This window comes from Phoca vitulina, unplaced genomic scaffold (assembly GCF_004348235.1).
Source record: "Phoca vitulina isolate PV1807 unplaced genomic scaffold, GSC_HSeal_1.0 scaffold13, whole genome shotgun sequence".
In the NCBI taxonomy this organism is placed as follows: Eukaryota; Metazoa; Chordata; class Mammalia; order Carnivora; family Phocidae; genus Phoca; species Phoca vitulina.
The window spans coordinates 5,688,392-5,713,707 of NW_022589716.1; the positions used below are offsets into that span (position 1 = coordinate 5,688,392).

Consider the following 25,316-nt stretch of genomic DNA (forward strand, 5'->3'; position numbering starts at 1 on the left):
ACTGAGCCACCCAGGTGCCCCTGTACAGACTTCTAATATAGCAATTATCCCACTGTGTTCTTGGTGTATAGATGTGGCTATTTCTTTCTTTTTTTTTTTTAAAGAGAGAGAATCTTAAGCAGGCTCCACGCCCAGCGCAGAGCCTGACGCGGGACTCGAGCTCACAATCCTAAGATCATGACCTGAGGCAAAATCCAGAGTCAGACACTCAACCGACTGAGTCACCCAGGTGCCCTGATGTGCTCTTTCTTTTAGAATGAACTTCCTGAAGACTAGTATTCAGTTTTCTTTCTCTTTCTATCCCTAATACCTCACACAAGGCCTAGAAGTTAATGAAAATATGCAACGGGACAATCTTTATCTCCAAGGGGATTAAAACCTGCCCGAAAGCCCTAAAGATGAAAAAAAGTTGGACAGAAGAATAAAAACATACCCCACAGGCATCCTTCTCCTGTCTTTTGAGATGCTAGTGAGGTGAGTACAGGTATAAACTGGTTAGGAAGGCTGGATCCAAGTAAGTCCCTAGTTATCCAAGTCAGAGTAGATATTGATGTTAGAACTATGGTCTGGAAAGGGATCCAAAGCCTGACACCTCAAGCCTTTGACTTGTGCTTCAGGGCAAGTTTGGTTGGAAGATAAAAACTCATCTGTTCTTTCATCTGTTATACCCAGTTCAAAGGGTTAATAACAAAGAATAGACAGATGCCTTTCGTTTAGATTTTTCTCACAGAAATACAAGAAATAGTAAAGCTGACAAATCAGAGATAAAAGGCTAAGAAGCTAAGATACAGAGTGAATGTCCAGAGAGTTTTTTGCTGGAAGCACACAACACTTGTGGGATTTTCCCCTTGGATACCTGTTTCTATAAAAACTCTCCTACGGAACCTTCATACACTGCTGGGGTAGAAATGTACAATGATATAGCTACATTTTTTTTTTTTTTTTTAAGATTTTATTTGAGAGAAAGAGAGAGAGAGAGAGAGCACGAGTGGGGCGGGGAGAAGGAGAGGGAGAAGCAGACTCCCCAGTGAGCAGGGAGCCTGACGCGGGCCTCAATCTCAGGACCCTGAATCACGACCCAAGCTGAAGGCAGATGCTTAACCCACTGAGCCACTCAGGTGCCCCTGATACAGCTACTTTATTTTATTTTATTTTTTTTTTAAAGATTTAATTTATTTATTTGAGAGAGAGAGAGCACATGAGAGGGGGGAGGGTCAGAGGGAGAAGCAGACTCCCTGCTGAGCAGGGAGCCCGATGAGGGACTCGATCCTGGGTCTCCAGGATCATGACCTGAGCCGAAGGCAGTCGCTTAACCAACTGAGCCACCCAGGCGCCCCGATACAGCTACTTTAGAAAAATGGTTTGACAGTTTCTTGAAAGCTAAACACAAATTAATCCTATGACCCAGCCAATTCCACTCCTAAGTATCCACCTAAGAGGACTGAAAATGCATGTCCAAAGACTCCCAACACAAATGTCCATATACCATTATTCATAACAACCAAAGAGTGGAAACAACCCAAATGTCCACCAACCGGTGAATGGATAAACAAAATGTGGTACATCTATGCAAGGGAATATTATTCAGCCATAAAAATGAAATTTGGATACATGTGATAACAAGGATGAACTTTGAAAACATTACACTATGTAAGAAACCAGTCACAAAAGACCATACGTTATATAATTCCACTTATATGAAATGTCCAGAAAAGGTGAATCTATCAAGAATGAAATAAATTGTGGTTGGGCTGGGATAGGTAAGGGGATTAACTGTAAAGGGATATGAAAAATCTTATTGGGGGGCATAAAAATGTTGTAAGAACAGATTACAGTAATGGTTGCATAACTTGGTAAATTTATTAAGTCACTGAACTATAAACATAAGACAACTAAATTTTATGTTAGGTATGTTATACCTCAATGAAGCTTTTGTTTTGTTTTTTTTAAAGCCCTCCACAGACTTGTGCTCCTGGCCGTGACAAGTTAACTGTTAACAAACTATCCCTCTCACTGTAAACAACCAAAACACTAGACAAAATACAGGAAACAACAGTTGCCATACACTGGACATTAAGCAGCTCTGGATTACAAACCCAGAAACAAGGGAAAAAAGGAGGTATGCCCTGAGTATCCTGGCTTTCCACGTGTACCAGACCCCAGAGCAGGGAGCAACACCTAAGCACAGCATAGCATGCTGGTCTCAGTGAGCTGAGGAGATAAGACTGGAGTTCAAAGTGTCTGAGATGAGCTATAAACTAACAATTTCCAGAGCTCACAGAAGGCTGGGAAACATCTGAGCTTCTACCAGTTGGAGTGAAGAGACCTTGGTGTTAACCCAAGGCATTCAGCAGAGACCCCAGAAAGACCATATCTTGGATAGTAGTAGTCATTCCGAAAGAAAAGACTACTCTGGACCCAACCTAACAAAAATTAAAAACAAAACCCGTCAGTCTTTAATGGAAAATAAAATTCTGAAACTCAATGACATAACAATCACAATGTCCAGTGTTCAAATGAAAATTACTGGATGCACATGAAGCAAGAAGATTTTAATCTGATAACCACAAGAAAAATCAATCACTAGAAACATGTCCAGAAATAAAAGGGAAGCTGAACATTATAAACATTCAAGGATATAAAAGAAAATATAAATAGCAAAGAAACTGATAGTATTAAAAATAACCAAACTGAAACTTTAGAGCTGAAAAATATAACTAAAATAAAAAAATCTATTTCCATATTTGATGAAAAGTATCAATCCACAGATCCAAAAAGCTAAAAAAAACCAGAGGTTAAACACAAAGAAGACAACACCAAGGTACATCACAATCAAATTCTTTCAAAAATCAATTATAAGATTAGGGTTTTTCTCCATGCAGACAGAAAGGAGGAAAGACATATTTGGGGGTACAAAGTATAGTCTTCTTATTAGAAACAACTATAAGTAAGGAAAAAATGGAATAACATCTTTTAAAGTGGTGAAAGGGAGAAATAAAGTATCAACTTAGAATTCTCTATCCAGTGAAAATATCCTTCAAAAATAAAGGTAGTCTGGCAGTTTCTTACAAAACTAAACATACTCTTATCATATGATCCATACCCTTGATTCTGGGTATTTACCCAAATGAATGGAAAATTTATGCCCATAAAAAACTTGCACAAACTTGGAAGCAACCAAGATGTCCTTCAGTAGCTAGAGGACAAATATATAAACTGTGGTCAATCCAGACAATGGGATATTATTCAGTGCTAAAAAGAAATGAGCTAGCAAGTCATGAAAAGATATGAAGGAACCTTAAATGTATAATGCTAAGTGGAAGAAATCAATCTGAAAAGGTGACATACTATATGACATTCTGTAAAAAGCAAAACTAGATAGACGGTAAAAAGATCAGTGGTTGTCAGGGATAGGGATGAGGGAGGTGGCAAAGGAGGGAGGGATGCACAGAAGGTATTTAGGGCAGTGAACTATTCTGTTTGATACGGTGGATACATACCATTACACATTTATCAAACCCACAGAGTGTACAACATCAAGAATCCTAATGCAATCTACAGACTTTGGGTGATAGTGACATGTCAATGTAGGTTCACTGTAATAAATGGGCCACTCTGGCAGGTTGTTGATAGTGGGGGAAAGCTGTGCATGTGTGGTGACAGGGGGTATTATATAGAAACTCTGTACTTTCCACTCAATTTTGACGTGAACCTAAAACTGCTCTAAAAAACAGTCTATTAAAAAAAAGAGGAAAGACAAGGACCTTTTTCAGACAAACAAAAACAGAGAATTCATCACCATTAGACCTGAAATACTGGAAATATTAAAGGAAATTCTTCAATCTAAAGGAAAAGGATTCCAGAAAAAGCTCAAATCTACATGAAAGAATAAAGAGTACGAAAAATGGCAAATATGTGGGTAAATAAAAGACTGCTCCCAAGTTTAAAAAAATTTCTTTAACATAACAAACTGCTTAAAGCAAAAAATAATAATGAATTTTGGGGTTCATAGCATATGAAAGAATGAAAAAAAAGTATGTCAACAACAGAACAATGGACAGGAGGGGGCAAAATGTAAGTAGGTTCTTAGAATTATCGATAAAATGGTATTTGATACAATAGGACACTAAAATAAGATAAATATTCATATTGTAAGCTATAGAGCAGTGGTTCTCAAACTTTTAGGTCCCAGGATTCCTTTTTGCTCTTCAAATATGGAGGACCCCAGAGAGCTTTTGTTCATATGAGTTCTATCTATCCAAATTTACCGTATTAGAAATTCAATTCAGGGGCGCCTGGGTGGCTCAGTTGGTTAAGCATCTGCCTTCAGCTCAGGTTATGATCCAAGGGTCCTGGGATTGAGCCCCACATCTGGCTCCCTGCTCAGTGGGGAGTCTGCTTCTCCCTCTTCCCATCCCCCCAGCTTGTGTGCACACTCTCTCTCTCAAAGAAAATCTTAAAAAAATAAATTCAAACAGAAAAAAATATTTATTTTGAAACAGCATTAACAAACCCATCATATGTGAATATAATTTTTTTGTGAAAAGATAACTTTCTTTTCCAAAACTAAAGAAATTGGTAAGAGTGGCACAGTTTTACATTTTGGAAATCTCTTTAATGTCAGGCTTAACAGAAGACAGCTGGATTCTCATTTCCTTCTGTATTCAATCGTTTCATGTACCCTTTGGAAAATTCCATGGTATACTTGTGAATGGATGAGAGTGGCAAAGGCATATGATATTTTAGTATTACTGTGAAAATAGTTTTGACCTCATGGTTCCCTTGAAAGGGTCTTAAAATCCCTAAAGTCCCCACACTACACTCTGATAACCACTCCTTAGAGCAACTACTAAAAAGTAAAACAAAGAGGAATGATTAATAAGCCAATAGAAAAGCCAATAAAGGGTGCCTGGGTGGCTCAGTTGGTTAAGCGACTGCCTTCGGCTCAGGTCATGATCCTGGAGTCCCTGGATCGAGTCCCGCATCGGGCTCCCTGCTCAGCAGGGAGTTTGCTTCTCCCTCTGACCCTCCTCCCTCTCATGTGCTCTCTCTCATTCTCTCTCTCAAATAAATAAATAAAATCTTTAAAAAAAAAAAAAAAGAAAGAAAGAAAAGCCAATGAAATATTTTAGGGAAAATATAAATTAATCCAAAAGAAAGCACAATCTCCCCCCCCCATAGAAGACAGATGAAATATTAGAAAATAGTAAGGGGATAGATCTTAAACCCAACCTTATTGACACATTTACTAAAATGTCCATAGATTAAACACACCAATTAAAAGGCAGAGACTGTCAGAGTTATGGGTAATGAAAAGGTAGGTTATAAAACCACTCGTAAGAATCTGAATTGTTCTGCATTGGTGCTTACAGATTCCTCTATCTGTAGCCCCATTCCGAATTTTAGAGCTGTGACAGAAGCCTTGAGACATAAACATTGTAGAAATCAAGGAGCCACTCAGGTACTCTGATAGATTCATTCAATCAACATTTTATTAAGTACCTCTATGTCATAGATAAGCTGAATAAACCTTCTTTTGTTCTTTTTTTTTTTTTTTAAAGATTTTATTTATTTATTTGAGAGAGAATGAGATAGAGAGAGCATGAGAGGGGGAGGGTCAGAGGGAGAAGCAGACTCCCCGCTGAGCAGGGAGCCCGATGCAGGACTCGATCCCGGGACTCCAGGATCATGACCTGAGCCGAAGGCAGTCGCTTAACCAACTGAGCCACCCAGGCACCCTCCTTTTGTTCTTGATAGGTAAAGAACCTAAAGCCAAAATCTGTACAAAACCTTCTTAAATATTTAACCTGTGAAAATTTCATATATAGTTTATTTCTTCTCTGTGAGTAGATTTTGAAAAATCTCTGAAGAACAGCTCTCCTACATGGCCAAAAGTGCCCTTCACCAAGTAATGTAAATGTTCCTGAAGTCAGGCAATTCACCCCATCACTGCCCACTCAGAAATTTCCCATATGGATGGGGCAGCCTTCTGCTACAGGTGCTGGTCAGCCTTCTCCCAGCTTCCACAGGTACACAGCACTTGAGTGGATTTCACAAGTATTCTCTTCTACCCTCCAGGATAATGGAACAAAACAATGCCAAAATCTTGCTCATTATTCATACTCAAAGATCACTGAACTCTTACTTCATAAGAGCTGAGGTTGACTCAGCTCCTGGTGATCCAGAAACTAATCTGACTGATTCTATATGTGAATCACTAACTGAAAATCAAAGACAGTTAACACAGGACTCTCAGTGATCACCCCATGACCAGGTAAGCTATTTGAGTGGTGGGGGCTCAGGTCACACCACTATCATCCTTTACCCTCACCCACAGCACACAGTGCTTTACACATGACTCCCAACTATTATTGGGCTGTTCTCCTTAAAACAATTTCCAGATTTGACGCTTGCCATGTTTACACATAGAGGGAAGCAGAATCAAAGATTGTAATAATCTTTGACTCCCAAGTATACAGGCCAATACGTCTTTTTTTATGTTCATGCTGGTTTGAGCTGCATTTTTGTTATTCACAACTGAAAGAGCATTTGCAAATACAAAGGTGTAATATTAAAGATGCCGCAAACAACAAAGTATTTTACGTGCAAGAATAGGGAGAAAAAGTTTAGACAAAAGTAAATGGCCGTAGAAAGACAGTTTATTTTCCTTTATTCTGAATTACATGGCTAGAATATTTCAAGCTGGTTACCAAAGGTGTCATTTACATAAAATCGAACATTAGGTGTAAAACCTGTTCAAATTATTTTTATCTTCTGCTCAGGTAGAAATGGTACACCTATTTCACTAACAGTCAAATGCACTCAAGGAACTGAAGTTATAAAAGCCCTGTTTTGGTCTGACTCTGATTCCACGTGGGAGAGAAGACACCTCTAACCTATCACTATTTGTTCACAATAAGAACTATATTTGGCAGCCTAATTACTTTCTGCACACTCATTATGATTTGGATTCCAAGAGAGAGTTATGTATGTATTTGTACTATAGCAAAGAAGAAGAACAGAAAAATTTCTCTCCTATTTTCTCTGAAAGCAGACATCTTTGAATCTCCATTAGACATCTCACTCTGGGGATGCCTGGGTGGCTGAGTTGGTTAAGTGTCTGCCTTTGGCTCAGGTCATGATCCCAGGGTCCTGGGTTTGAGTCCTGCATAGGGCTCCCTGCTCTGTGGGGAGTCTACTTCTCCCTCTGCCTGCCGCTCTCCCTGCTTGTGCTCTCTCTCTCTGACAAATAAATAAAATCTTAAAAAAAAAAAAGAAGTCTCACTCTGTAACCCCTCTTAGGCAATTAAGAGGTAGGAGGAATGTTTCCTCTTTCTAATTTCCCACTCCTTCTCATCCTTACACATGCACCATCCCTTTATCCTGACACACAGAAGCATAGCGATATATAAGAGTTATTTTTGAGTTAAGCACTGGATTTATATTTGCTTTTGCAGACCCCTGAATGGACTCCTTGTTGTCTGTTGCTTAACATTCCTGAAGTAATTTAATGATATAATTGAAACAAATGTCAGGAGGCTAGCCTTTAAGAAATGCTAGAGAAAGGCTACACTATACGGGTTGGAGAAAATTCTAGTACTCTTACAAGTATACAGTACAGTCCTTCAGTCAAACACCTCTCTGCTATAAATGCAAATGTGCAGATTCCTTTTTTTTTTTTTTTAAGATTTTATTTATTTATTTGACAGAGAGAGAGTACAACCAGGGGAAGCAGCAGGCAGAGGGAGAGGCCAAAGCAGGCTCCCTGCTCAGCAGAGAGCCCAATGTGGGGCTTGATCCCAGGACCCTGGGATCATGACCTGATCCAAAGGCAGATGCTTAACCGACTGAGCCACCGAGGCGCCCCTGCAAATATGCTTATTTCTTAACTTTCCTGGTCTGTCCTTCTGTAACAAATGAAACACACCTTGAGGGATAAAATACATGCTCACATATTAAACAGAAAGTAATAGTATATAGTTAAAATATATTATTTTTTTCAGAAGCCTATTACCAGGCTTCAAAAAAAGTATTAAAAATACACCGAGTCCTTTGCAGTCTCTTACATTAGACCACTAATTTAAATTTAAGCTCATGAGTGGTGTGGTACTGTTATTTGAAAACAGAAAATCTTCCCTCTCATCGCTGATATTTTATTATTTATTTACTTACTTATTTATTTATTTAGAGGAGGGAGGGGCAGAAGGACGGGGAGAAAGAGAATCTTAAGCAGGCTCCATGCCCAGTGCTTACGCAGGGCTCGATCTCACAACCCTGAGATCATGACCTAGCTGAAATCAAGAGCCAGACGCTCAACCAACTCAGCCACCCAGGCGCCCCTATCGCTGACATTTTAAGAAGAGCACCAAGGAGGGCGCCTGGGTGGCTCAGTTGGTTAAGCGACTGCCTTCGGCTCAGGTCATGATCCTGGAGTCCTGGGATCGAGTCCCACATCGGGCTCCCTGCTCGGCAGGGAGTGTGCTTCTCCCTCTGACCCTCCCCCCTCACATGTGCTCTCATTCTCTCTCTCTCAAATAAATAAATAAAACCTTTTAAAAAAAAAAAAAAAGAAGAGCACCAAGGAACACTCTTCCATTATTAGACAGGGGAAATTCCACCATTTTAGTCATTCCCAAGTGGAATTTCATCTTGGGGGTCATCTCATTATCTCACTACACAATTAAAACAAAAATTGTAATTTTTAGTTGGTGGTTTAAACCCCTAAGTAGAGGGGCGCCTGGGTGGCTCAGTCGTTAAGCGTCTGCCTTCGGCTCGGGTCGTGATCCCAGGGTCCTGGGATCGAGCCCCACATCGGGCTCCCTGCTCCGCGGGAAGCCTGCTTCTCCCTCTCCTCCCACTCCCCCTGCTTGTGTTCCCTCTCTTGCTGTGTCTCTCTCTCTGTCAAATAAATAAATAAATAAAATCTTTAAAAAAATAAAAAATAAATAAAAAAATAAACCCCTAAGTAGAGACCCGAGGAGAAAACACTTCTCTATAGCCATAGAAAGCTATTTTTTTCCTTCTGAAGTTCCTTAATCATAGTCAAGTTATATCCACCATGCTCTGACCAATTTCCTGGCTGAGGTCTTGCCCTTCAAATTTCACACAAGCTTTCACAACATAAGCATGCAGTAAGAGCTTCATATTTACAATTCATGAAAGGGATACATGCATCCGTACACAGTCCACCTGTGGACTCTTCTCTCCCAACTTTCAAATCTGATCAACCAAACTAAGTCTGTTACTTTGCCATCTATTAACCACAACAACAGTATTAATTCTAGTCCTAACTTTGAACTGACGCTCCAGTATGTTTATAGATTAGAACAGTTTTCCACTAAAACCTAATAATACACCCACATATTTTTCCACAGTTGTCACTGTGAATATCATGTGAATTTAGAGCACAGCAGCTTTTCTGGAATTCAGTGTATGTATCTAGTATAACTAATCTAGGGCAGGAATTGAGAACCCACAGCCTTGACTAGAACATGTTACTTACTTTCTCTGTATGTTATCAGATACAACCTGATCAATATACTCACTTTGAGTAATATGTATATAGCGAGATTTTGCGTTATACTTCTCCTACAGTCAATCAAGCAGTATTCTACAGACCAAAAGACTAAATCATGATTAACAGTCAAGATGCAAAAGGTAATGTCTCTTGACATGCTTGATAAACCTGGTCTCAGAGCTCAGCTGTATTCCTGTATGCACCAGAGATCTCTTCTCATACCTTCTGTTTATTTTTCAAAAGATATAACTAACATAGCTACAGAAGTCTGGAAAGAGGGAGCTACTGTGGTTTTTTGTCTGTAAGCTTCTGGATACTTTAAATGGCAGTTGCCTGACAATTCTGGGCATATTCCTAAATGATTCAAGAAAATGTGACAATACCATAGCTACAGTGATGCGGTTAAGTGACTCAAATGATTCATTTGAAATTTAGCAAGTTCCACATGGATTTAACTTAAGTGCATACTTTTTTTGGCAAATGCCAAATATATGAAGGAAGAAAAATATTTCTCCCAAAGTGAATAAAATGTGAAAGAAGGTATGTTGTTTTCACTTTATTCTCTCACTCCAGCTCCTTCTTTTCTGCCCTCTTCCCTCTCCCTACCTCTCCAATGACTTAACTAGTTAAGTGATTCTTCTTGTTTAAAAAAAAAAAAAAAAAAAAAATATATATATATATATATATATATATATATATATATATATATACAGGGCGCCTGGGTGGTTCAGTCGTTAAGCGTCTGCCTTCAGCTTAGGTCATGATCCCAGTGTCCTGAGATCAAGCCCCACATCAGGCTCCCTGTTCAGTGGGAGGCCTGCATCTCCCTCTCCCACTCCCCCTGCTTGTGTTCCCTCTCTCGCTGTGTCTCGCTCTGTCAAATAAACAAATAAAATCTTTTTTAAAAAATAAAAAATAAAAAAAATATTATTCAGATCTTAGGACACAGAAATACGGTCTTTGATTTCACTCAAGACACCTCACCCTTGGAGACAGTGAGTCCTGTTACAAATAGGGATAAAAACGGTTATAATTCAGTCACTGTGTATTTAATTTACTTGGTCTCTAATCCTATTTACTGTTTTGTCAGAGGGAGAGATGAGGAATAAGCTTTTTGCCTTCTTTGTTCTAAAACAGTATCTCCATAGTAAAATATTTGTCCCAACTCTTAAAAAAAAAAAAAAAGGTGGGGGTGTGTGGAATACTCCTTTGGTGAGGTTTTATGTAAACAGTTAACGTTTTCCCAGACCCATCAATCCCAAATGGCAGGACACTGAACTATACCATCTATGTAAGATTTCAGTTAATGAGCTAAAACACATTTAAAAAGAAACATAGAGCATCAAGGAGAATGCAGCAGATCTACAAGGAAATAGCTAAGATAGATATTTTTTAAGATTTTAAGTAATCTCTACACCCAATGTGGGGCTCAAATTCACAACCCCAAGATCAAGAGTCGCATGCTCCACTGACTGAGCCAGCCAAGTACCCAAAGAGCTGAGATATATTAAAGGAGGTTATGACGGAGTATAAATACCATGATTGTATTTGTGTGTTTAAAATGGGAAAAAAAAAAGAAAGAAAGAAAAAGAAAAACACCTGTATGTGTGTATGTTTTCCAGAAAGGTCTAGAAGAACATATGCCAAAGAAAGGTTTCACAACCTTGGCACTACTGACATTTTGGGCCAGTTCTTTGTTGTGGGAGGCTGTCCTGTGCACTGTAAGATCTTTCATAACCTCCCTGGCCTCTACCCCCTAGAAGCCAGTAGCATCCCCTCAGTTCTAACAACCAAAAATGTCTCTAAATATTATTATCAAATGTCCTCTGGGGAGCAAAATTGCTCTCAGTTGAGAATTCCTGCACTAGTTAATAGTATTTATCTCCACAGAGGGAAGACGATAGGAGAGCAGCTGAAAAGAAAGTGAGGGCTTTTATTTTTTGCTCTACATACCATACTTCTGTACTGTTTGGATTTCCTAGTCCTGTCCAGTATTTATTACATGTGTTAATTCTCCAGAACAATAAGGAAAATAGAATCACAAGACCACACACTACTGGCCCTGCAAAATGACAGGACATAGATTCCCAAATGATCAGAAAACACGTGTAAGCCCCACTCACCTTCATGGGGTTTTCATCATATGTTGGGGTTCCCAGGTCCATCTCCGCTTCATGCTCAAGGCTGGCATCATCTCCTGGGCTTTCCCAAGTAGGAGGATCCCACTGAGTCTGCCTAGAAGAAGGTAAGAACAGCCATGCTGTCATGGCCAGAAAGCAGAGAACTCTGGCACAGGCATCTCTACTCATATACACATAAAATACAACATATATAATGAGGCATAGAATAAGTCAGCTTCATAAGATAGAGACATTCTTTTGCTATCTTCCCAGCAGCATGATTCTATCCCAGAGACATACATCATCTAGCGCCCACTGTATTTCTCTAGCCAATGAGGTGGCAATGTTTACTGGGTGTCAAAGGAGCAGTAAAAACCAAACATCCTATTTCTCACCTGGCTCTTAATGTTCTGGAAAGAGGATTTAGCAAAACCTAAGAAGTACATGGAGTCAGTGCTTGCCTTTGCCTCCCCTCTGCAGGTGAAGAGACCAATAGTGATTGTACCTAGCATGTACTTGGACCAAATAAAATGAATCACAACACACTCCTCACAATCCTTGGCCAAGTGAGAAAATTGTTCCTTGCTTTAGGAGCCTTCTCGTCTGTGGTTGTGCCCCTTTGCTTTAATGACTGATAGCATGGAAAAGACTTCAGGTTAAAAACTTGTGCCCTCAGCTCAAAATATTCTCAACTGCAAGAAGAAGGGTTCTACCATGTTAACTCACTGCATGTTTATTAGTTGCTTTGAAAATACGCAAGCGTAGATTTTTTTTTTTTTTTTTAAGCTAGATCTGTGAGATAACAACTGGAAGTAAGAAAATTCCTGTTCAGGAGTCTGAAGTCAGCTGCCACAGGGAATGCTATAAGGAAAATCACTTAAAATGTCAAAAGCCTCAGAGAACTAGCAGCCTATCTGGCTGGCCAGTCCTGCCATTGCGGTCTTCTGCTCTCCTACCATGGCATCTTTAGTCGGCAACATCATAGACACTTGATAAAGCATAAAGGAAAATATTTGACTGTATGAAATTTTTAAACTCATAAGACATTACAAAGACATTTGCAATACTCTTGATAAAAAGATCTAACAATAATGACAGAAAATGGGTAGATGTCCCAAACAAGCAATTCACAAAAGATACAAGTGGCCAATAATTTACTGAAGATGGTCCATTTCAACAAGAATTAAAAATGAAAGTAAGATTTCTCACCTATTAGATTTACAAGATTAGAAGAAACTACATAAAGAAAAAGGCATTATTGTATACTTTTTGTGGGAGGCTACATTGGTACAATTTTTTTTAATGGTAAGCTGACAATAATTATCAATTTAAAATGTCCATCTCTTTTAACCAACAACTCCACCTCTAGAAATCAACCCAAAGAAGGTAGTAAGATTGGAGTTATATATAAAACAGTGAAAATCCAACAATGAGGGTGGGTTATTTTTGTATAGCCATACAAGAGAGCAGGATTTGGCAAACTTTTTTTCTATAAATGATCAAAGAGTAAATATCTTTGACTTTGTGGGCCATATGGTCCCTGTCACAACTACTCTACTCTGCCATTATAGTGTGAAAGCAGCCATAAATAACTCCTAAATAAACGGGGGTGGCTGTGTTCCCCCAAAAACTTTATTTGCAAATACAAGTGGCCTGTGGGCATAATTTGCTGACCCCTGAAACAAAGTATAAGCATGCACTAAAAATAATGTAGTTCTATATATCTATAACTAATAAAGTTCTATATAGATTGGTAAAAAGATTATAAAACATGTATCCCAACAACTCACTTAAGATTATATACCAATGAGTGTACACATACACACACACACACACAGACAAACACACATATTCACATAAAGCTATCTGTCTAAAAGATGTATTATGCATTTTTTAAACTTCTAGGTAAAAGATAATTTGGGCTTTTTACATATAGTAGAGGTCATCAAACTATGGCTCATGGGCCAAATCTGGCCTCCTATTTTGTAAATCAAGTTTTATTGGACACAGACATGACCATTCACTTATATACGGTCTATGGGCTATTTGCACAACAATGGCAGAATTGCGTAGTTGTGACAGACACTGACTGGCAAAGCCTAAAATATTCATTATATCTGGCCTTTTATAGAAAAGGTTTGCTCATGACCCCTGATACCGACACAATGTTAGATGAAGTCATTATCTTTTTAACATTAGTTTTCTCCAAGAGTCCTGCAGATTAAAAATACACCAAAATATATCTATCTTTTAAAAAGGACTAAAGTCTAAGGTATGACGTAACATTTAAGATGTGATTCTGGAAATCTAGCAGCCCTCAAGCACAATGAACAACAGACAATGACATCAAGCCAATATCCATAAATCTCCGCTTATGATGGCAGCTCTTTTGAACAACTGAAAGCTGATCTGGGATGCCCAACCGCCTTTTTTTTTTTTTTTTTTTTAAGATTTTATTTATTTATTTGACAGAGAGAGAGAGAACACAAGCAGGGTGAGTGGCAGGCAGAGGCAGAGGGAGAGGCAGGCTCCCCGTAGAGCAGGGGAAGTCCAATGTGGGACTCAATCCCAGAACCCTGGGATCATGATCTGAGCCAAAGGCAGTCGCTTAACCAACTGAGCCACCCAGGAGCCCCCCCAAAAGCCCTTCTTACCTTGTGATCACATGGTAGTAATAAATCTTCCCTTCTGGATCTCGGGCTGTCTTCCAGTTGGGAGGTAAGACAATGGTTTTTGGTTTGGGAGGAGAGGGGGGTGGCAGATCCAGTAGATTATTTGTCACTACCATTTCAGGCTAAAAAGAAACACACAAATTCTTGATCAGTGACATCTCTTCTAATCTAGCTGAAAAGGACAACGTAGCCTACTTAAGCAATATGTAAAAACATACATCCACCTCTTCTTTTAAAAAAAGATAAAGCAAGGGCCAATCTGGGAAATGATCAGAGATGGTGTATATGAATAGCTTTAGGGATCTATCAGAAAACTGACAGTTGGCTCCAAGTTCACCATCCAAGAGATCACATTTAAAAATACTCAGCAGCTCAATATCTAGAGCAGTATCTTGCAACCTTAATAAAACCAATGCTAAATGGCATATACCAACTTCAGGATACTGATGAGCTGAATTAGCTTTATATAGAGCTCTCTCTCTCTCTTTTTTTAAAGAAAAAATCTGAAAAGCAAGTATGACAGAACGTTAACATTTATCCATTATCGATTTTTCTGTATGTTTGAAACTTCATATTTATATTAAAAAAATTTAATGTCACATTTTGAAAAACATAAGAACTTCACAATCACTATTAGGGACTGAATTGTTTCCCCCAAATTCATGTTGGAGCCTTAACTCCCAATGTGACTATTTGGAGAGAGCGCCTTTAAAGAGGGAATTAAAGTTAAATGAGGTCATAAGGGTAGTGCCCTAATCCAACAGGACTGGTGCGCTCATAAGAGGAAGGGACATCAGGGAATGTGGGCAGAGAAAAGGCCAGGGGAAGGTCCAGTGAGAAGACAGCCATTTGCAAACCAAGGAGAGGCCCCAGGAGACACGAAGCCTGCCGACATCTGATCTTATAGACTTCTAGCCTCTAGAACGGTAAGAAAAGAAATTTCTGTTGTTTAAGCCACTCGGTTTGTGGCATTTTGTTATAGTAGCTCTAGCAGACTCATAATAAGTTGCTATAAGAATATATGCCCTTAACTGTTTATTCTATGTAAGCCAGTTAACAAAGAATCATTTTTCTAGCTTTACCTTTGCTTGGGCAAAGAGGAACCCGAGATCCCAGGCTCAGATAAAATGTGACCACTTTTTTTTTTTTTAAGATTTTATTTATTTGACAGAGAGAGACACAGCGAGAGGGAACACAAGCAGGGGGAGTGGGAGAGGGAGAAGCAGGCTTCCCATGGAGCAGGGAGCCCGATGTGGGGCTCGATGCCAGGACCCTGGGACCATGACCTGAGCCAAAGGCAGACGCTTAACGACTGAGCCACCCAGGCGCCCCAAAATGTGACCACTTTTAAGCGAACCTAGGTCTTTGAGCATCACTGCTTTGTGTATACCACTAATCCCTACTTGAGGTAGCTGCTATTTTTTGGTGTCCTGCTCAGTTCTGCTTCATTCCTGTAGTCCTCTAGCCTATAAAGTGACCGCTCTTCCCTAAGCTTTTGTGTCACTTAATATTTCAAATCCAAAAAAAAAAAAAGGAATACTTCAAATCATTCAGAACTTACTAAATTACTAATCCTTCCCACACTTGGAAATGATTCTTTCCCTCCTCAAACTATCTGCACCTTTTGTGACACTAATCTCTACTTTTAGGATTATTCACTGTGATCCTCAACTCTTAGTGGAATGTCAGCTTCTAAGGATAGGAATGGAAGCTTAGGTTTGTATTAAGAGTTCCCAGAAGGGCCCAACTCATAGCAAGCCCTCAAATACCTGCTGGAAGTGCAAACAGTCTTGGCCCCCACCTGTCTTCATGCACTGTCTTCATACTCCATCCCCACTCACTGTCCTCCCTGTCAAAAGCCACTACCACTCAGATGATGCTGCAGGAGGCTTCTCCGACTATCAGAATTCCAAAGTGCTAATGGGTAAGTTATTCTGTTTGGCTGCTCAATTGCTTCCAATGCCAACTCCTATTTCCCACTTCATCAAGATTTCACCACAGCCTTCTCCATATGTGGCAGAATACCATACTGTACAACAAGTACAGGGAAGGAGATCACTCATTTTTTTTACCACTAGTCTGCGGTGTCTAGTGTAGTATCATATTCTCGTGCTCCATAAAATAAAAACAGCTACTTGAGAAAATTGTTACGTTAGAAATTCACAGCAAAGTATAAAAATACAAGGTCAGTTAAAATTACAAATAAAAGGGATACCAGAAGCAAAATATGTATCTATCAACACTGCCGTTAATTCTACAGAATTTTTTTAAAAATGGTTGAGTAATGCTTCCTCAGGGACACAAGCACTTGAGTGAAACTGGGGACTACAAAAGTTAAAAACAAAAAACAGTAAAAAAAAAACCAAAAAAACAAAAGTAAACCTTCTAAAGATGAGGTATGCAGCCAATGAGCATTTTATCAACTGAAATATTTCTTACTGGCTGTAAGGGCTGAGGCTGCCCTGGGGCGACTATTGTCGTCACGGCCGCGGCTGGCTGGACCACCACTCCTTGCGGGTGAGCGGTGAAAATCTGTTGTCCCTGGATATACTGAAGACTTGGCTGGGCATAACTCTAAAAGATAAAATGAAGAAATCCACAATTTAGACGTTTCTAGCTCTAATACAGCAATAATTAATTTCGAAGTTGGCATCATCTTACTGGAATCCATTAATTTTTAAAAACTTTTAGTAAAGAATATTTGGATACAAATGTGTAAAACTCTTTCGTTGCAAACACAGAAGTTTCTTTCTTTTCTTTTTTTTAATAATTCCCTAGTCATTTACTTACCTTGGTTTTATCATTTAAAAAAAAAAAGAAACCCAGAAAAAAAAAAACTGGGGGGCAGTGGGGGGGCGGCTCCTAGGAGCTGTCCGAGGCCGCAGTACTGGAGTGCAGCACTTAGGATATCCAAGAGACCGTTACCCAGGGCTCTTTGCAGAGAGCCTTTATACCACCAACTAAAAACTACCAGGTTGTTCTGACCAGAAAATGTCAAAGACAGTCAGGGATTTGTAGCAGAGGAAGTAAGATGGTGATAAAATTTTAAACTTGTCTTTTAGCTTTCTGTAGTCTTCGATAATACAGCTCCTTCCAAGGACGACGGCAGAATTCATTTCATCCAAAATTCTTACGACGCATGGATTCATACCATGCTTTATGAAGCTTGAAGCCCTTTCATATACATTGTCTCATTTAGTCCCGAGTCCCGACCACCATCAAAGGTTGGTATCTCCCACACCTGGAGTTAACTAAAAAAGTGCCATGGCTGCAACTTACACCTACTCTGGAATTAGTTCTCATTGAAAGAAAAACTGCTTAAAGAAGAGGTGACACCAGGGGCGCCTGGGTGGCTCGGTTGGTTAAGCGGCTGCCTTCGGCTCAGGTCATGATCCTGGGGTCTTGGGATCGAGCCCCACATCCGGCTCCCTGCTCAGCGGAGAGCTTGCTTCTCCCTCTCCATTTGCCTGCCACTCTGCCTACTTGTGCTCTCCTCTCTCTGTCAAATAAATAAATAAAATCTTAAAAAAAAAAAGAAGAGGTGACAATCCTAAAAAATAACCCTGTTGTCTTAAGAGGTGATGACTACCAAGGAAATGAACAGGTATCCTGTACTTAAAGACAGATTTTGATCCTCAAACTGAGATTCTACCACATAAAATGATTTCAGAGGCATATATTGATTGATAAGTACCCAAAATACAAAATATAACCATTCCAAATGATACCAGTAAATAACCAAGGAGTCTGAATAGGCCAATGGAGCTAACAAGATTTCTGGATGAGTAAGTACTGAGAAGGCACCGAGAAAAAGAGAAGAAGAATACATTATTTTTTTTTTAAGATTTTATTTATTTATTTGACAGAGAGAGACACAGCGAGAGAGGGAACACAAGCAGGGGGAGTGAGAGTGGGAGAAGCAGGCCTCCCGCTGAGCAGGGAGCCTGATGCGGAGCTCGATCCCAGGACCCCGGGATAATGACCTGAGCCGAAGGCAGATGCCCAACGACTGAGCCACCCAGGAGCCCCCCAAAAAGACTTTTTAACGCTGATGCATACCCACACAATACAATCAGAGTTCAGTACAAAAGGATATCAGCAAAAAAGATGATCAAATACTGTTTAAGAAACTTAAAAGTATAATCTCAAAGGCAAAGTATAAATAATTCTTTAAGTTTAATTTCAACTTTGCTAAAAATAAGCCATAAAACAAAACATATCTACCTGGGTTCTAGTCTATCATCACCAATTTATCTGGAAAGTGAACTTCCAAGGGCCCTGATGCCCAATAAGAAGCATCCTGAAGAGTGGATACAAGAAGCAAGTCCCTGTGCATACAGGGGGTTAATATATATGTGCTGGTAAATCTGATTCTGAGTAAAAACAGTTTCTGGGGGGCGCCTGGGTGGCTCAGTAGGTTAAGGGTCTGACTCTTGGTTTTGGCTCAGGTCATGATCTCACAGGTGGTGAGACCAAGCCCTGCATTGGGCTCTGTGCTCAGTGGGGAGTTTGCTCAGAATTCTCTCCCTTTACCCTTCCCCACACTCATGCACACACATGTGCAAGCGCGCGCTCTCTCTCTCAAATAAATAAATAAATAAATCTTAAAAAAAAAAAAAAGTTTCTGGGAGGCTGAAGAAGGCAGTAAACTGATAAACATGTTATCTCCAGAGTGATCAAGAGGTTAAGCACCCAAATCTACAACAGAAAAATGCTAATATTTTGGAGGCTAAAAATTCCTTTGACCCTCAGTAATTCTTTGCTCCTGGAGAATTTGTCTGACAAGATGAGAGTTAATAAGTAAGGCTCATCAATGGAGACACTTTAAAGGACCTGATTAATGTGAAGTAAAGCTATGGTTTCTTTAGCATGAAGACTGGCTCCAAATGCTGGCTGTGCAGTGACTTCTGAACTGAAATGGCTTTACCTAGTTTGATCATTCCCTGTATTTACCAGATGAGGCTCCAGACAAATTTCACCTGTTCCTAAAATGCAAACATATATTTAAAGGATAATAATTTATCATCAGGAAAGAATGTAGCACATGCTGGAAATAACTTCCAAACGAAATGCCAAAAATATCTGAACGGTATCAGCCTTGCTAGACTTAAAAAAAAAAAAAAGTCACCCAAGATAGCAATAATCATTTAGAGGTACAGTGTTTAAAGCCCAGACTGTCAAAAAGAAAGAGGAAAATGAACATTCTTCAGGGTTCTATAGAATCTGTCCAAACCAGCTGACAATCACATGCCAATGCCAAAACTAAAAATAGCAATGAAAAGGGAAAATGGGTTTGCAGTCCCACTGAGGTTCATATGAAAGATGTACACACTTGTGAGACATAAATAGCATATGCCTATCAAGTTTCTCTATCTGCTGGGGGAAAATCTGTAGGAGACTGGCTCTCCCCTTCAAGAGACTTGAAATTACACAAAAGCTAATTTCTCAAACATAAATCCAGTCTACAAATATCTTTAAAATAGGACTTCCCATGGAAATTACAAGAGAAATCTAAAAAGGTCTAAAATGTTATAAAAGGGAAAACATAATTATTCTGCCCCTACTTCTAGAGAGGGAAAAAAAATCACTATTACTTGATATCTGCGTCACTTCACTTCATAATGTGAAAAATTATAGTCCTTAGCACTGCATTTTTTGAGATGTGATTTAGTATGACTTTGTAAGAATAGGTCACTTAGTAATGTCACAAAACAACTATAAATCATGTGGCCTCAGTTGAAATTGGGCTTTTATGTTTAATAAGCAATTATGGCAAAAAATGAAAGTCACCTCTGATTGCACATCTGCTCCAAACGTCAAAGATACTGCATACGTACACACACAAATTTGTATTATATCACATACTACCTTCACTGTCAAAGTTATCATATCTTGCAAACTCTCAGTAGCTCATGTTGGTACGGTCAATACTACGCTCAAACACAAATCTCAAGGCCTCCTCCTGGAGGTCAGATCTTTAGACCAGACACCAGAGAGACGACCCTGACTAGGGGCATTTCACACCCCACTAACGTCAATACTCTCTCAGTATCATTAAGGTAACTGAATAATAACTATAATTAAACCTTCAAGGTACATGGTGTTTTAAATCTATCATTATTAGTATCCATTATCTCATACAAACCTCAACCACTCTGAGGCATTCAGCTCATTTCATAAATAATAAAACTAAAACTGAAGAATATAAACCTAAGCACCTCTCTCCAAGACATATATTAAATGATGGACAGGGACTCAAAACACATACACACTAATAACATGTTCTATGTTTCTCATCACCCAAAGCCCAGCATTATCTCTGATAACTAATCTCACAGAGAAGGAGAGGACAGTCTGGACCATCCAACTCCATTTATCTACCACTCTAGCATACACAAAATAGATTAGGGAGCCAACAAATGACTCCTTGGTAGGAACAGAATGGAAAACTGTAAGCAAGCAAAACTGTGATGCTTGAGTCTTAAGGCTGTGACTAAACCTTTTGCTCAGTGGGATGGAAAAAATAGACTCCATTTTATAAGAATGGCCAAATGACCAGTGACCTCTCTCCTGGGGAGTCTTTAATAAGTATCCTCCACAGCTTTTGCTTATGCTCTAAAACCTAGGTTAAGGACATGCTTCAGGAACAGAAATGGGACAGAAGTAGACCATATTTCTTATATCTGATATACATTCTCAGGGAAAAACTCAAATGAACGGCTTGGTCCAAGAAAGAATATGGCAAGACAGCAGGAGAAGTTAGAATCTAAGAAATTTGTTTAAGACACTTAAAACAGGGGCGCCTATGTGGCTCAGTCGTTAAGCATTTGCCTTCGGCTCAGGTCATGGTCCCAGGGTCCTGGGATTGAGCCCCACGTCGGGTTCCCTGCTCGGCGGGAAGCCTGCTTCTCCCCTCTCCCACTCCCCCTGCTTGTGTTCCCTCTCTCACTGTGTCTCTCTCTGTCAAATAAATAAAATCTTAAAAAAAAAAAAAGACAGTTAAAACATTCTGTAGGAGGCAAAATTAAACATACAAAAAGAAAAACAATACTTAAAAAAATCGACACCTGATGGCCAATAACACCGATTTTCTTTCTTTCTTTTCTTTTTTTTTTTTTTAAGAGTTTTATTTATAAGGGGTGCCTGGGTGGCTCAGTCGTTAAGCGTCTGCCTTCGCCTCAGGTCATGATCCCGGGGTCCTGGGATCAAGCCCCGGGTGGAGCTCCCTGCTCAGTGGGGAGCCTGCTTCTCCCTCTCCCCACCGCCTGCCCGTGCTCTCACTATCTCTCTCTCTCTCTCAAATAAATGAATAGAATCTTAAAAAAAAAAAAAAAGATTTTTATTTTTAAATAACTTCTACACCCAACAGGGGCTTGCACTCACAACCCTGAGATCAAGAGTCGCATGCTCTACAGACTGAGCCAGCCACGCACCCCAACATCCATTTTCTTACTAGCCTTATTTAGCACTATAACATTCATTTTAAGCCAAACATGAAAGGAAAAAAAACACCTAAGAATGTTCAGTGTAGTGCTATTTATAATTACAAAAAGAACTTTTAAATGACTATCCCCAGGAAAATGGATAAGCAATGATTTGATAAGCAATGGGAAATAATATAGCCATTAAAATGCGTATCTGTATATTCACACGCATATATAAAAATACAGAGTAATTTGGGAAAATGGTTAAGAATCATGTTAAGTAGAAATAATGGGATAGTTTCATGTCTTCAAAATTACAAATACATAAAATATATAAGTGTGTGGATAAAGAGATCATACAAAATGAAAGTAGTTAACAGTTACAATCTCAGGAATTAAAACTGGATACTTTGTCATGGCCTTACAAACTAAATTTTGATGCAGCTTCATCACAAAAATACTAACAGAAATAATATTATTGGTCAGTGCTAAGTAATGTGTGCAGGAAGCATCCCTGCGAGTCTCCCCCATCCAAAATAATTCACCTTTAAGGAGTGATATGAGAGACGTAGGAATGTGGTGAGGATGCTTTATACATTCTTCTTTTTTGTTTTTTTAAGCCTAAAATGTACTGCTGTAGGGGCACCTGGGTGGCTCAGTCGTTGAGCGTCTGCCTTCGGCTCAGGTCATGATCCCAGCGTCCTGGGATCGAGCCCCGCATCCGGCTCCCTGCTCAGCGGGAAGCCTGCTTCTCCCTCCCCCACTCCCCCTGCTTGTGTTCCCTCTCTTGCTGTGTCTCTCTGTCAAATAAATAAATAAAATCTTAAAAAAAAAAAATGTACTGCTGTATTCTACAGAAAAGAAACCTGATTCAAAAGCACAAAAATACACCTTGAAATATAAAATCAGTATACTCAGCTTTTAAATTTAACATTACTATTTCCTACCACAGTGATATCCTCAGGCTCAGTGCATCAGAGACACTCTTGACAAACTTCATGATGATAAACATGCAGGGGATAAAAAAATAATATACACACTGGGTGGGTCTAAGAAGAAGAAAAGGGCAAGCCATTTCTTGACTCAATTACCATGACAAAGTGTTCTCCCATTGTAGGGATATGAAAGAATAAACTGTATATTATTCACTGCCTATAAGCAAAAAGGAGAGGAGTATCCAAAAGCCTCTCTCTGATCACTTGCTTTGGGGAAGTCAGCTGGAATATTGTAAGAAGCCCTATTGAGAGGTCCACGTGAAGACAGAAAACAGAGTTAACAACCATGTGAGTGAGCTTGAAAGTGAATCTTCCATCCTCTGCCTAACGACTGTAATTTCATAGACTCTGAGCCCGAACCATTCATCCAGACAAGCTACTTTTGAATTCCTGACCCACAACAACTGTGAGATGATAATTACTAGTTGTCTTAAGCTGCTAAGTTCTGGTGTAATTTGTTACACAACAGTAGATAGGTAATACAATTGATTGATATGTAAAAGTAATCAATGGCAGGACTTCAGCTTCACATCAGATTTAACATCCCATAAACAGACCAAGACACACAAGAGCGGTTCCAAAATTAGTTACCTGTACAATTGGTGGAGTTGTCTGTGAATAGGGTGATGTCACACCATAGACAGTTGGACAAGTCTGTCCTTGATAATATATGGTTGCTTGAGACTGTGCAGGAGAATACTGCTGCTGGACACTGACTGACTGTTGATTTGAATCCCAAACACCATAATTCTGTCCTTGGACTGGGCCTGGGGCTGGCACTGGCAAGACGGTGACGCTGGAGTCTTGGTGTACCACACCATCACTTTGGGCCACATACTGTGAACTGGAAACTTCCACAGGGGCTGCCACATGGGGCACCACTGGCACGGGTGGAGGGGCAGCAAGGGGTTCTGTAGAATGTCCCACCAAGGGCTGAGAATGATCGTAAGGAGCAGGAGAACACACGGGGTCCATGCTGGGTGTGGGAAGGAGCACCTTTCCAGCATTAGGGTTGCTGGGATCCACATAGGCCTGCATGGGATAACCTGGTGGGTAGCCGGCGAAGGGGTGATGAGGGGCATTGTAACCAAGAGAGTCATAGGGCAGTGGAGACGTCATTCCCAGGGTCTGCATCTGCTGCTGTTGTTTCTGAGCCTCCCGCTGAGCCACCTCTTGCTCAAACAACTTCCGACGCTCCTCTGTAGAAAGTTTATTGCGGTCTTTAATTCGTACTTTCTTTTTAGAAGTTGGTGTATCATATCTAGAAAGAAAACAGTAAGAGCATCACAAATGGTTTTCCCTAAATCAAGGACATAATCAAAGCATTAATAAAGGTTATGTCACTCAATACTAAACCATTAATCACACCAACTCCAATTTGGCATTGGTTAAAAATCGGTCAAAATTACTTAAGGAATCCTGCTGATAGAAGAGAATCCCAAGAAAACATTTAGAAAAAAATAATAACTTTATCTTTATTCTCAGATTCTTGAACTTCAAATTAAAGATACATATAATATTCTAAATAGATTCTTCTTTATAGTTGTATAGTCCTCTATACAGTCTACAAATTCTGAAATTTAAACAAAATACACTAATAAAAGCTAAAGAATTTGACGTCTGTCTGACCACAAATATTTATGACAAATTCAACAGAGGGCAGTTAAGTGAAGGATGAGAATGCACACATAAAAACATGGAGAGTTATATCCGCCTCTCTTCTCTGTGCAATACCAAGTACAATATTTTCCTGCTCAGCCTAATGCCCTGTGATGGTTTTGACAAGGCCCCCTGGAAACCGTCAGCTCCAACATTCACAAGGAGAGAACTGAGGGCTTAAAAGAGTCTGTTGTGAAGTTCTATGGAGTGAATCAAACTTTTGAGAAAGTTCTATTGGCAAAAATTTAAAAATGACAACTAATTTCAAGAGGTTTCATTGCAAAGAAACCTCTAAGAACAGCTTCACGGACAAGGGCATAACATTTATTCAAACAACAAAAAACATATGGTCTAAAAAACTCTAAGCTGAAAATTTCCTTTAAAGTGTTAATGGGATGGTAGTACCCTTAGATGCCTGGCAGAAACAAATGCAAATAGTTTATAAAGGTGCTTAAATTTAAGGTGCTTAAATCCAGGCTTCAGTGAATTCCCACAGATCAAATTCTAAGGAATATGATGAGTTCATTAGAAAATAAAATTATAAAAATATTTATACATATATCTATATAAACAAATGAGAGGAAGAAACCCACAAAAACTACTGGTACTGGAATTATCCAATACAGACTATAAGAGACATTTAATATGTTTAATGAAATAAGAGGCTATTAAAAATATTACTAAGGAATGGGACCATAAAAAACTATCAGGTAGATTTGAAAAAGAACCCCATGAAACATCTAGAAAGGAAAAAGAGTAGAAATTAAAACTCAATTATCATATAAAATTGAACATGCACATACCTGACAATTCAACAATTCTACTCACATACCCAGGAGACCCTGTTGCACATGTACATCAAAATTAGGTAATAGCACTATACATAATAGAAAAAACTCTATAACAAAATGTTACACACAGCAATGAAA

General features: G+C 39.3%; 1 protein-coding gene across 2 annotated transcripts in view; it reads right to left on the reverse strand.

Annotated features, from left to right (window-relative positions):
• The window catches only part of SETD2 (SET domain containing 2, histone lysine methyltransferase), a 124,193-nt gene that overhangs the window by 8,230 nt on the left and 90,647 nt on the right, over positions 1-25,316 (reverse strand). For both annotated transcript variants that reach the window (XM_032412597.1, XM_032412598.1), the window contains exons 15-18: positions 23,320-23,989; positions 16,749-16,883; positions 14,292-14,431; positions 11,641-11,752 (exon numbers count right to left, since the gene is read on the reverse strand). In XM_032412597.1, coding sequence (XP_032268488.1) covers positions 11,641-11,752; positions 14,292-14,431; positions 16,749-16,883; positions 23,320-23,989 — 1,057 coding nt within the window. The remainder of the gene's footprint in view (positions 1-11,640; positions 11,753-14,291; positions 14,432-16,748; positions 16,884-23,319; positions 23,990-25,316) is intronic.